Genomic DNA, 13,531 nt, shown 5'->3' with positions numbered 1-13,531 from the left:
ATCTTTAATCTTTAACTTACTGGTTGTCCACTAAGACTCCAGGATCCCTCTCACAGTTACTGCTATTGAGCCTGGTTTCACCCAGTCTATAGGTGTACTTTGGGTTTTTCTTGCCTAAGTGTAGGACTTTACTTTCCTCTACATTGAATTTCACTTAGTTAGATATGGCCCAGTGTTCTAGTCCATCAAGATCCATCTGAATCTTGAGGCTATCTTCTTGGTTGTTAGCTATTCCTAGATCATTGGATTTGGATCAATGTTGGCCTAAGGCTTAGCAGGTTTGTGAAGGATTATATATTTTAAAAGTATTTGTTGTTGCTGATCACTATAACATGAACATTATTTCTACAATAGGGAGATTTCTGATTTAAAAACTACCCAACTATTAATCTTTGCCATTCAAATGGTCAGCAAGAATTCCCAGCTCCTGCACAACCTCACCTTGGGCTACTACATCCATGACAACTATGGAAGCACCTTCCGCACTTCAGATGCCTTGCTGGACATTCTTTCCACTGGAGAAGCCAATGTCCCCAACTACGGCTGTGGGAGGAAGGAGAACCTCCTGGCTCTGATTGATGCAGCTCTCAGGGTCATCTCCATCCAGATGTCAACATTTGTAGGCACCTACAAAGTCCCACAGGTTTGTGTGTGTTTTTCTCTATCTAAGGTGAGTGGGGTGGTGGGGATGAACAACAGATCCAATATCTTCATAGAATTCAAGAGGTGTTTTTCAGAATATTAGGGAACATATAAACTATATCTTAGCCTATTATGTTCATCTCCAAGTTGACCATTAAAGACCTGAAGAGCCATAAGGTCCCTGTAGAGGATATTCTACTGAATATTCTACTGTTGAAAAACTATCCAGGTTTTGAGGTCCTCCTTCTTCTTCTTCTTTTTCTTCAGCGTTTGTCTCGCGCTCGGGCGAGGTCCGCTAATGTCCTTGAGTACTGCTTCCACACCTCTCTGTCTGCCACGTGTGTCGGGTCTGCCTTCGCGATCTCTAGATCGGCCTTGATCGTGTCCATCCAGCGTTGTTTAGGTCTACCACGCGGTCTCGCTCCTCCGACAGTCACCTTCATTACAGATTTGATGATGGATTCTTCCTTGGCGCGGCTCACGTGGCCGAACCATCGTAGCCGGGACTGCCTCATGACCGTGGGGATGGGCACGGCGTTGAACCGCTCTACGCACTTCTTCGTTCCTGACGCGATCGAGTAGGGTGAGGCCTACCAACCATCGGAGCATTCGCATCTCCATTATCTGGAGTCTGCTTCGGCTTCTTTGATCGTCGGCCAGCACTCTGCGCCGTATATGGCCACGGGGCGCACCACAGAGTTATAGATTTTCGCCTTCAGGCGCATCGGCATCTTCTTGTCACAGAGGACGCCCGTGACGGACTTCCATTTGCCCCACGCTGCATTGATCCTGGCTGCCACCTCAGTTTGTAGTAGGCCTTCTTCCCCAAGAGTAGTTCCCAGGTACTTGAAGGTGGAGGCGCGCGGTAGCTCCTGCCCGTTCACGTGGATGGAGCCTGTCATTTCATTATCAGTGGTCAGGTATTCGGACTTCTTTAGGTTCAGCCGGAGCCCGAACTGCTCGAGGCGGTCGTGCCACTGTTGGACCTCACTGTTTTGAGGTCCTCCATTAGCGTATTCATTTTCAGATATCAATAATATCTGCCTTATCCAATTGGAATCAAGTTGGCAAGAGTCCTGTCTATGTATAAAAAATATTCGGACCACGAAGAGTATCTTTGGGATGGATAAAAGGAGTTCAGCTCCTGCCCTCAGAGATAATTGTTAATTTACACAATTTCTGCTTTGTATAAATTCAGGGTATATAATTATTGGGTTAAAATTAAAGCCATGAAACAGGCAGAGTCCCAAAACAGACAAAATTTCAATTAAACACTTATTGGATTGTATAACTGTCAATTTGTGTTAGCAGTTGTGGTCTCTTACTCTCTTGCACATCTAGAGAAGAAGCTGAAAAATTGCTTCACAAAGCATTTGGGATATAGAAGCTGAGAAAGAGGTTTTAGTACTCAAAAATAGCATATAATACAGCCCTATATCTTAGATCCAGACATTTTATCTAACATCTGCTAATTTGAATCTAATTGTTGAAATTGTATGAGTGACACAGAAATTTACATTGCATTTTTTATTGTTTTTTTTGTTTAATATGATTTTGCATTCCATTTTTATATACAGTTTTGTTAATATTCAGTCTTAAATATTTTAAACCGTGACTAAGGAACAAACTATTCTAATATATTCATCAAAACAAAATTGGGTTTGTCAATAAGTAATATATTGGAGTTGATCTGGACGACATTATAACATAGCATTCTTCATTACTTTTTCAGATCACTGCTCGAATTCCGTCAGAGGCTCTGAGTGATAAAAGGAGATTCCCCTTTTTCCACCAGATGCTCCCCAAAGAAGGGATCCAGTACCCAGCAATTGTCCAGCTGCTCCTCTATTTCAGATGGACCCTGATTGGCCTCTTTGCTTCAGACACAGAAAATGGAGATAATTTCATGAGGACTTTCCCTCCGATGCTTGTCAGGAATGGAATTTGTGTGGTTATATCACAACAATTCACAAGAACTGGACAAACAGCATCCCTCAGGGAGGCCCTCTCTAAGTGGAGACAAGTCAATGTCTTTGTTCACTTTATGGAATTTATTTCCATCTGGGAGAGAATTATTCCTTTCCATGAAGTACTTATGCATTTGCCAGGACCCATTGAAGGGAAAGTCTGGATCCTCACAAATTTTGCAAGGAATAAAATAATCAAGCACAGACTTCTCAAATATATCCATAGTATTTGGAGCTTTGGTTTTGTGCAAAAAGAAAGGCCAATGGATGCTGCCTTTGAACCTTATTTCTTTGTGGAAGATCCGTTTCAAGATCATTATTTCCGCTGTTCCCTTTCCAAGCACGTCTTTTCTGTCAAAGGCCGCAGAAGATGCACCCAGAAAGCCCCACTGGAGACCCAGGAGAAAAGAAACAGGAAACGGATCATAAATGACCCTTATCACTACAGCTTCATTCAGACTTTGGCCCAGGCCATGAATGCCGCTTATTCCTCCAGATCGAGGAGGGGAAGGAAGGAGGGAGAAAAGAGGTTGGGGGCTCCGAGGCTGCAGCCGTGGCAGGTATGGGGGAGTCCCAATAGGGATCCATTAATCTGAGATCCTTTGGAGAAGGAACCCAAAGGAGAAGTTGGGGAACATCTCAACCTTCTTGTGCTGCAAAAGGTCAAGAGATTTTCACCATCTAATTGCTCCTGTCTGACGCTCCGGAATAACAGGGAGCAGATCTGGAGTTTCTGTCTAGCCTCTGTTGGAAGAAATCTCCTTCTGGGTTCAGTTCCAAGCGGGGAAGAAAGACGCTGGAAACATGGTGACTGCTTGGAAGATGGTTTAATGGTGGACAGGAGCACATGCCTTGGTTGAGGAAAGAAGGGCTGAGATGCTGAGAGTGCAACTGTTTTATGCCCTCTGTTGGGATTTGAATTGGAGCTTGTATTCTGATTGGTTGTCAGACTCCCATGGGGCCATGCAGGGCCAACTCTGTAGGCTGTCCTGAGTCCCAGGCTTGGTTGAGCCTGGCTGGATGGTGATGTAATGAAAGGGCTTTGGGCAATTCCTATATAGCTTTACCTGGAGTAGAACTTTGTTATGTAAAATAGAGTGGCCTAGGCCAGAGTAATGGTCCATTAGCAATTGTGGGGGGGCTGAGTTTCAGCCTCTCTGAGTTTCTACTTTTCTTTTTAGGGAAATGTATTGTGTCTTTTTAGTATATCCTAAAATATTTCATTTTCCTAGGAATGAGGAGGGTTTTAACTCCCAACACCTCTTTCAGTCATTGGAAGAGTCTTGAATCCTCCCTTGTCCAACTGAGAGATTTTGTAAGTTGGAGAAGCTGCTCTCATAATCTCCTCCTTGTCTTCTCTCAGGTTGCAGTCAAGTATGATTTTGAAATTCATAAACATGTATTTATTTACTAATAACTCAAGATGGCAAATGTCTCCAACACAGCTTCCTCCTTCATCCAGTCCACTTTTAGTACAGTCAGAGACCAGCATTACAAATAATAATAATAATAATGGAGAAAAATAAAAATAAACGACAGTCAAGGGGCAGTTAGAGTCTGCCTAATGCTGAGTCATGTGCGAATATGTGGCAATGTAAATGTCCTAAATAAATAATTACATAATTTTGGGTTACGGCAGAACAGAATTTGGCCCCATTCAGAGAAACTCCTTCCTACTGATCTGATAACTGCAGTTGCACATAAAAGAGTTCTGTATTTCCCGGATATTTTATTAGGAGAGGCGTCACAAAGTGAATCCCTGAGTCCTGATAGGAGATGCAGCATAGCAGGCCGTGAGCTGCAGTTCGAGTGGCCCCTTGTCCACAGGGCCCCAGTCTCAGCTCAGGCGCTCTTTCTTTGTATCGGCCCCCTGAAACGGCTCTGGGAACTCCATTGCAGCTCTCGGAGGTTAATTCCCTTTGGACTTTTGGCAGGGTTATTCAATATACTTGCTCTAAAGGCTGCTCAAATAAAAATTCTTGGGAAGAGCAGCCCCATCTTGTTGGATTTCCAGATCTTTGAGGCCTTGTTTGAGTTCACTAAGTGCACTAACTCATCCCCCATCCTTAAAAGCCCTTCCCTGCAGAAGCCACGGGGACTGAGTACCAATGAGTAGTTGTGTGTTCATTTTCCCCACAACAACAACCCTGTGAGTTGAGTTGGGCTGAGAGACTGGCCCCAAATCCCCCAGCCTGCTTCATGACCAAGGCGGGACTTGAACTCACAGCCTCTTGCTTTCTACTTCGGAGGCTTCACCAGTAGAGCAAACTGGCTCCCTTATATACTTATCAAGCTTGGCACAATCCTTCATCCAGTGCATCATTAATGTTCTTATATGAGATACTATAATTTATCAAATCCTAAAACCCAGATAGTTTTCTACTGCTTTTTAGTCATACATTTGTTTCTCGGAGAAAATCAGAAATATTTTCTGGAAAGTTGGTAATGTTTAAATAACATAAAAGTATATTTACCTGAGAATTGTTATAAATCTTGTATAATAGCAATTTATCAACCCTATTATATTAACGACAACATAGAAAAATTGATGACTTAATGACAAAATGTTGTATCTTCCCATTTTCATGACAAAGATTAAAAGAAACTAAAGATTATTTGAGTACCATTTTAAAATCAGTTTTTATCCACTTAATTATCATACCATCCACCCCTCACTTAACTGGGTTTCTGATCACATCACAAAATTGTTTGTTACTCTTTCCTGAGATCGAGTTATATCAGAGTATTTCCACAAAGTATTTAGGAAATGAAATAATATGTGAGGATGACCTGCATAGAGCACATAAGTTATATCCCCCACTTTCCCAGAACCCATTTAGAAAGGGCCATGATAGGAGGGAATGACTTTTGGGGGGTGGAGGAGAGATTCTGCCTGGGGAAGAACCAGAGAAGAGGAGGACACCTACAGCTGCATAAAAAAAGGGTCGGTGGGAGATTTGTACTTTCTGACTCCCCAAATCCTGTCAGTGCAGTATTACAGCGAAGTGGGCCTAGCTCAGGTTTCCTGTCTGGGCTTCCTGGGAGAGGATGACCCTGACAATTTTCTTCTTCAGAAATCCGTGTTTCTGATAAGCAACCTGTTGCTTTCAGGGAGTTCATAAATCTCCTTTTTTATGTTGTTCAACTATATTTTGTCAAAATCTATATTGTCAAAATATGATCGACAATTTTTTGTGAACTTTTTTCCTTCACTTGTAAGATAGTGGTAACACCTATTTTCCTAATGAAGCATGTGTGTAAATTAGACAACTATAGAAGAAAGATTAAATATTGAAAAAGCGTCTTGGATAAGAAACCAAGTTTTCTGCTTTTAAAATTGCTGCATGTTCCCATTCTAGTTCCATCTTTTCCTGGAGAAGAATGAGTTTGTCAATATTTCCAACATTAAACTCTACACTGACCCAAATGGAGAGGTAGCAGCAGATCTGCTCATTTCGGGCTTCTTGGTTCTTCCCAGGGATGATTCCAGGAAAGAGTATCTGGCGTATTTTCATAAACAGAGACCTTATATCATCCAACGTACTCTTTCACGACTAAAGTTGCTTAACAAGGTAAGAGAAAGTTTGGTGTCTTCTCTCTGTTTTCCGAAGCCTGAGGTCCCATTTCAAGAGGGCTGATGCTATTCCCCAAAGGTGGTTGACCTTCACCGAGAATTGAATCTGGGCTGTAGAAACCGGATTTTTTCCCTTAGGCTGCTTGGGAGGCTTCGATATTGTTCCATTTTGTGGACCACGTACAATTAAGGGTCTCCATCAAACAGGTGAGAAACCCACAAGGGCTGGGGAATGTGTCCCTAGTAGCTTCTGGTTGTTTCCTCCTTGTGCCCAGAAGAGCAACGAAGGCAGCAATTCTGCTGACCGGGGCCTGAATCCAGGCTTGGACTGTATCGGATGGGATTGAATCGTGATTGGACGGAGATCCTTTTGGCCCCATTGGGGGGAAGAAGCTTCCTCTCGTCCTGCTTGGGGAAAAGTGTCCCCTGAAGGGGCAGCTCCATAATCTGGGAGGCTCTTAAGGAGGCCAGACCTGGCCAGAGCTCTCCATGCCTCCCTTTCACCCTCCCTGGGATGGAGCAATGGGCCTTCTGCTCCTAGGAAGCAGCTCCAAGGCTTTCAGTTCACCTGAAATTATCAAGATTGTTCTGATATCACACCTTCAAATTATGGGTGTAAGAAGAGGGGAGAAATACGTGTTAATGGGGTCATGAGAAAGAACCGGCTGGTTATCACTTAATGCTGAAATCTTTTCTCAGTTCCATCCAGAGATGGGATTCAAATTTTGTAACAACCGGTTCTGGGGGCGTGGCTTAATTTATGGGTGTGGCTTGGTGGCCATGTGACCAGATGGGCATGGCCATGTGGCCATGTGACTGGCAAACTAAATACAATTCGTCTTTGCTTAATGATCAGTTGTTTAGCAAGTGTTCTAATTTACGACTGATCTCCCCAGAGCTCCTTGACCTGTTTTTGGTTTTGACAACCATAAACACAAACACACAAACACACATGCACACACACACACACAGCCTTCTGACCCTGCTATTCTTTGATTCTGTAAGGATCTCCTGCTGGAGCAGGGGGTTGGACTAGATGACCTCCGAGAACCCTTGCAGGCCAGCCCTAGATTGTTGCATTGCTTCAAAGAGTCTTCTGAAGCCAGGGTTTGTGTCCTTCCTCTCCTTTTTTCTCTCTCTCTCTCCCTCCCTCCTTCCATGTATTTATCTATCCATTCATATATATCATTCACTTTCTCCCTTCTCCGTCTCTTCCTTTCTTTTTCTTTTTGTCCCTTCCTTCCATCTCTCCCTTTCTTTGCCTTTCCCTTTCCTTCCTTTTGCTTCCTCTCTCTCTTTTCTTTCTCTTTCTGTTTTCTTTCTTGTCTCTCTCTTACTCTCTCATTCACTCTTTTTCTCTTTCCCTCTCTTTTTCTTTCTCTTTCTCCCCTCTCTGTATCTCTCTGTATCTCTCTCTCATTCTGCCTCTTTCCCTGTCTTCCCACTCCCCCCCACTTGGTGTGTGTGTGTGTGTGTGTGTGTAAAAGAGAGGCATGGATAAGTCTGACCAGGTCTGGTCTCTTTAAGAACCTCCCCAACTATGAACCGGCCCTTTCAGGGGACACTTTTCCCCAAGCAGGACGAAGCTTCTCTCCCAATGGGACCAAAAGGACCTCCACCCAATCATGATTCAAATTCATCTGAATTCAGGCCCTGGTCAACAGAATTCCCTTTTGCCTTCGATCCAACTGGATTAGGAGGCTATAGCTATCCTGTAGGGATAGCTGAAGAGAGGGGAGATCCGGGCAGGGGTCGGGGGATATCGCACCCCCCCTTCCCAGCCGGCTTAACTCCCTTTTCCAAAGGTGGTGGAGCGACAGTCAGCAATGGCCGTCACAAAGAACCTCTCAGCCGGACAAGTTATGTGCTGGAGGAAGTGAAGACAGAGAAAGCTTTTGGCTGAACCGGGACGACAATTAACATCTGAATACCCTGGAACTTTGGCCTTTTAAGTGATATATTGTTTCCCAGAAGATCGTTAAGCTGCGGTGGAAAGTAAAGGGAAAGTTTTTTCTCTCCTCACTTTCCTTCCCACGGAGACAGCAGATGGAAATCGGAAATACCCGCTTTGGCAGCAGAAGGTACTAACTTTCAAAATTGAAGCCAAGGGGACATTAGATTTCTAAATACTGATATTTAAAAATTAAAATCTTTTTGCTTTAAGTGGGAAGGAAGAGAGGTAAATGATTTATACTAACGTTTGTTGAAGGAGACTGCTTGGAGTTTTATAAGATTAGAGATTAAATCGCAATAAAACTTCCAAAAAATACCTTGGAATTGTGTAATTGAATTTTGCCCCGGGAAGAGAAAGTAGAAGAAATTGAAAAAGACTGTGCTTTTTGTGCTGATTTTGATAGCTTGATGACTTTGGGACCTTAACTATCTTTTGAAAGACTAAGAAAACATTTGGATTGTTTAAAAAAAAATTCTTTCACAATGGTATCTGTTGAAGAACTGAAAATGCAATTTGAAAAATTAAGAGAAGAGGAAGAGGAAGGCAAGGGTTCTTTTGGATCGATCCTCTAAAAAAGAAATGGCAATTTCTGCTTACTAGGAAATGCAACAAGAAAAAGGCTGGGATGATGAAGAAGAAGACATCTTTAATGGACATATGATTTTAAAAAAGGGTAAAAAGGAGAAGAAAATGAAGAATTTAAGTTCTAAAAAAACAACCAAGAAAGGGAAAAGTAAGGTGAAAAATCGATATAATGATAGAAAGCAACAGAAAAGAGGAATACAACAGAGAGGGGAGACTAAAAAGCTGGAGATTGAGGGGGTGGGTAAAAAGGTTAGATTTGACAAGGAAGGAAGGGATAAAGTGAAGGGAAGTTATAAAGGCTTAAAACAAGATGTTAATAAACAATTTTTTTTCAGAGATAAAGGGTAAAACATAATCTAAAAAGAGATTCTGCAAAAGTACACAAGATTGTATTTTAGTATTTGTATTTGAAATATGTGTTAATAGAATACTGTAGGGAATGTGTAATTAATGTGTAATTAGTTTAATTAACTAATTTGTTATGGAACATTATTTTTAATATACAACAAGATCATTCTGTTTTATATTTTAAAATGTTATGTAGAATGTACTAAGCAGAATCAGAATAGAAACTATGTATTATTTTAAGTGTTAAATTTGGGGGGAAAATAGAAAGGTGTCATACTTCAACCAGTTACTACAGGAAAAAGTTTGTGTTAAAGAGAAAGATAAATGGATAATTGAAAAAGAACGGACAAAAGATACAAGTGTAATGATTTAAATTGAGATTAAATAAATAAAATAGAATTAAGAGAGTGAAAAGAGGGGAGAAAATATACGCAAAATATAGAATTTTAAATAAGATATGAAATAGTATATAAGGTGAGCATGAATTTGATTTATGTCTGTACAAAAAGTTATAACCCGGGGTTAAGCCGCTTTCTAAAAAGAAGTTTTATGTTTTTATGTTATGTGTTTTGTTAGTTTATGTTTGTTTCTTGAGGAGTAATGATGTTGGATAAGAACATATGAAATAGTAATAATATGAAATATAGTAATATGAAATACATGAAAGTATAAGTTTAATGAATAAAATTGAACAGAAATAAAGGAAGAAACAGTGAGAAGATGGAAAACAGTAATAAGATATGAAGTTGAATATATAAGATGCATATTAAATTGTGTGTGGAAACGTGATAATTTAGAACTATATTGTACTTAAATGAGATGTCTTATTTGTTTTGTTAAGCAGTTGTTAGAAAAGATGTTTTATGTTCTTATGTCTTATGTTTTGTTTATCTGTGTACTCTCTTTGAAAATTAATAAAATTTGTTAAAAAAAAAAAGAATTCCCTTTTTTTCTTTGCTATTTTGGGCACAAGGAGCAAACCAACCTGAAGCTCTTAGTGACACATTCCCCAGCCCTTGTGGGTTTCTCACCAGTTTGAAGGAGATACTCAACCATAGATGGTTCACAAAATGGAGCAGCGAGAGAAGGTAAGGGTGACGGTGGGGGATAGCGAAGCGGCCAGGTCCCTATCTTCCCCTCTCTCTCCCCCACTCTGTCTGTCTGTCTGTGTGTGTGTGTGTGTGTGTGTGTGAATGTGTCTGTGAATGTGTTTGTGTCTCCCTCAAAGCTGTGGCTGGGCCAAGCCAGCAAGCTCTCCTTGGTGCTCTTTGCTACTTCTTTCATTTCTTCTTTTTCGAATCCAGACTGGCTGAACAATGATTGCCAGACCGTGGTGGAAGCATCCATTCGGGCGACCCTCCTCCTCCTCCCTCCTCCTCTTGCACCCAGCAGGTGTGGATGGATCAAGAGGTTGCAGTTGTGTGGGGAGACGCTCGCTCCTCAAGTGAGTAGCCACCCGCCCCATACTCTGTTTTGCAGTGCTTTGGCATTTGCTTGAGGAGCATCTCCCCGTGTGCATGCACCCTCCCGGCCCTGCCACAACCTCCGGTTATGAGAGGAGGAGGAGGAGGAGGAGGAGGAGGAGGAGGAGGAGGAGGAGGAGGAGGAGGAGGAGGAGAAGTGTCGCCCGAAGGGACACTTCCACCGCGGTCTAGCGATTGTTGTTCAGCCAGTCTGGATTCCAAAAACAAGAAATGAAAGAAGTAACGAAGAGCGCGAAGGAGAGCTTGCTGGCTTGGCCATGCTTTCAGGGAGACACACACACACACACAGAGTGGGAGAGAGAATCGGGAAGATAGGGACCCGGCCGCTTCGCTATCCCCCACCGTCACCCTTACCTTCTCAGGTCAGGCGAGCAAGGGGAGGGTGAGGGGCAGGGCCAGCTGCTTCATCAAGGTGAAGAGGGGGCGACCAAGCACAGGCGAGTAGAGACCTGGGAACGGCAGCTCCTGAGGGGCTTTGAGGTCGGACGGCCTGGAGTGTCCGAGATACGAGTGAGCATTGCACCACAGGTTCATCTAATCGACCACTTCTTTGGTGCTGGCTTTACGGAGCCACGCATTGAGGCCTGAGCTCACATGCGACAGCAGTGCCTTTAACTGCGCTCGCTTGTATGTGCCCAAATAATCTGGCGAAGACACCGGGGGAGATGCTCAGTTAGACCTCCCCACTCCGCAATATCCTCCTGCACAAAATGGCTATTCCCTAAGCTAAGAAGGCAAGGAGCTGCGGTGCGACGCACCCAATTCCTAGGACTCCCCCAATGGTCCCAATTCTGCTAGGAGAGGGTGGCTCCCCCTGGCAATCCCCCTTTCCCTCGGTGCTCTGACTTCCCGTGGCCCGCCTCCAGCCTGAACACCAGCTTGGACCACTAGAAGGCCACTTCCCTGCTTCTCAATGGCACTCCTGTACCATCCACTGCAGGACCCTCCAACTCCTTCCCCAAATTCTCCCTCAACTTCAAAATGACAATGCCTGTTGCCTACATGGATGCAACCAGGTGGTGTGCCAGGGCCAACCAGGGATGATTATTCTGGGTCCAACAAAGGGGCTGCGGGCAGGAGAGGGAAGGGATGGTAGGCAAATGGGCCATGCTCTCTGATCTCCCTCCCCCACATCTCTGCCTCACCGCCAGCAGGGTCCAGCAGCTGCGTGAATCCCAGCTAATCCCATGTGGAGAGACTCATATTCTCCTGATGCTGGGAAAGCAAGAGAGTTTTTCCCGGCACTGCGAAAAGTTTGCAACTTCCCCTCCAATAGGGAAACAGGCGGTTCTGTGTGGCAGAGAAGCAGCCCGCTTGAATCCTGTTTCTCTCACCACCCGGAGCTGTGCTGGGAAAGACTCTCTTGCTCTCCCAGCAGTAGGAGAACGTGAGCCTCTCCACATGACTTCCAGTACAGCAAAATGTAGCTCGGGTCCCAACCAGTCTGCATCTCATCTCCCGCCTGTATTCACCACAGATACTGGGCCTTCCCTGCTGGGGATGAGGGTGGCGGGTGGTGGCAGCAAAAGGCAAGTGGGGTGGGGGGTTAAAGGTGACCGGCAGTGGCAGATAGGTGACTGAGCCCCAGAGCTTGCAGAGCCTCCCTCACCCAGGGAGATCAGGCAGGGCCACAGCGGAAGGCATGCAGCAATGGCTGGCCTGGCGAGTGGGCAAAAGCAGGCTGCAGATGATGCCGTGCATGCACGATAAGGACTGACTGGGAGCGGAGGGGAGGGGCGGGGCCAGTCAGTGGTGCAATTTGCTGTTTCTCTAAACTGTGCAGAATCATAACAATTGGTTCTATAGAATAGACAGAACCAGTACAATCCCACCCCTGGTTCCATCTCTCCAGACTTTTCTATTTAATAAAGTCCTTTTTTTTTTGGCAATGTGAGATGCCAAAAGCAAAAGAGAGGAACTAATGGAAGAATCTTCCAGAAGTTATATCTCCAACCATTTGAAAATCGTGAGAGATTTTGTCTTTACTTAAGTGAAGACCAGAGGCTAATATCTAATATCTTGTCCAATATCCATTTTTATCTCCATTTTCCATGGACGGAGAGTCCTAACACATTTCCTTTGGAAATCCTGTTTTTTTTCTGCTCAGTCCTTTCCTCAATCTGAATGTGTGGAAAGTTGTCATCCTGGATTTGTCAAGAGGGCTCGAGAAGAAGAGCCAGTTTGCTGTTACAACTGTGTTCCTTGTCCGGAGGGGACCTTCTCAACTCAGAAAGGTGGGTGACACCAGAGGAAAATGGAAGGCCTGGTGGAACTGGATCCATCCAGAGCATTGTCATGAAAGTGTGAATTAAAACAGACTTTTAAGCTTAATTGGTTTCTGGTTTATTTCCGAACTGCCTCATTTCTTATCTAAACAGAAGAGCAAAAAGATTGTGAAGGAAGGGCTGGATAGAGAGCGGTGGCAGTGACAGATTGGACAAGCTTTACTACTGCCAGAGAAAATATTTCTTCTTTTTAGCTTGGATGTGTCCTTCCTTTCATATTTACTTCTCTAGGAATACTTGAGTTCCTTAAAGTGTGAGGAATGGTTTTAGGTCCCCCCCTGAAAGGCGGATTGCAATACAGTCTACATGGGTTCCCTTTGAGGAACACTGAAAAGGTGTTGCTGATGTACGAGATACACAATATGGTGGCATGGATAGTTATGCCTGTATGCGTCTGCACCCATATCACCACTGCTCCAATGGCCATTCCAAATTATTTGCAACAGTCACTTGATATGCCAGCCACCTCTGAAGCAAGTATGACAAGAATTGCCATCTTGCACGTAAGTTTCTCTAGAAAGCTTAATTGATTCATTATTTTCCTCTGGTAATGGAGGTTCCTATCAATATTTGTGAACATTACAAAGGAAATATTTCAAGTCCAAACCTTCCCTCAATTTCATAGCCTATCAAAAATATATTGTAGCTATCTTTTTTTAAAAAAGTGATACAATTATTTTTTGACTCTGGAG

The 13,531-nt window shown here is 43.5% G+C and overlaps 1 protein-coding gene across 5 annotated transcripts in view; it reads left to right on the top strand.

Annotated features, from left to right (window-relative positions):
* The first annotated feature begins 6 nt into the window (after positions 1–6).
* LOC148123617 (vomeronasal type-2 receptor 26-like) overlaps positions 7–13,531 on the top strand; it is a 34,519-nt gene continuing 20,994 nt past the window's right edge. Inside the window, exons 1-4 of one of the 5 annotated variants that reach the window (XM_087919191.1) lie at positions 15–643; positions 2,375–3,169; positions 5,969–6,181; positions 12,662–12,788. In XM_087919191.1, coding sequence (XP_087775317.1) covers positions 404–643; positions 2,375–3,169; positions 5,969–6,181; positions 12,662–12,788 — 1,375 coding nt within the window. In that variant the 5' untranslated portion in view covers positions 15–403. Of the gene's footprint in view, positions 644–2,374; positions 3,170–5,968; positions 6,182–7,188; positions 7,291–12,661; positions 12,789–13,531 lie in introns of all 5 variants that reach the window. The other 4 variants (XM_087919189.1, XM_087919192.1, XM_087919190.1 and 1 more) reach the window with 4 other exon arrangements.

The sequence above is a fragment of the Pseudonaja textilis genome, unplaced genomic scaffold (assembly GCF_049901715.1).
Source record: "Pseudonaja textilis isolate UNSWEBS1 unplaced genomic scaffold, rPseTex1.2 PTEXSCF45, whole genome shotgun sequence".
In the NCBI taxonomy this organism is placed as follows: Eukaryota; Metazoa; Chordata; class Lepidosauria; order Squamata; family Elapidae; genus Pseudonaja; species Pseudonaja textilis.
This window is presented reverse-complemented; position numbering and strand designations above follow the sequence as displayed.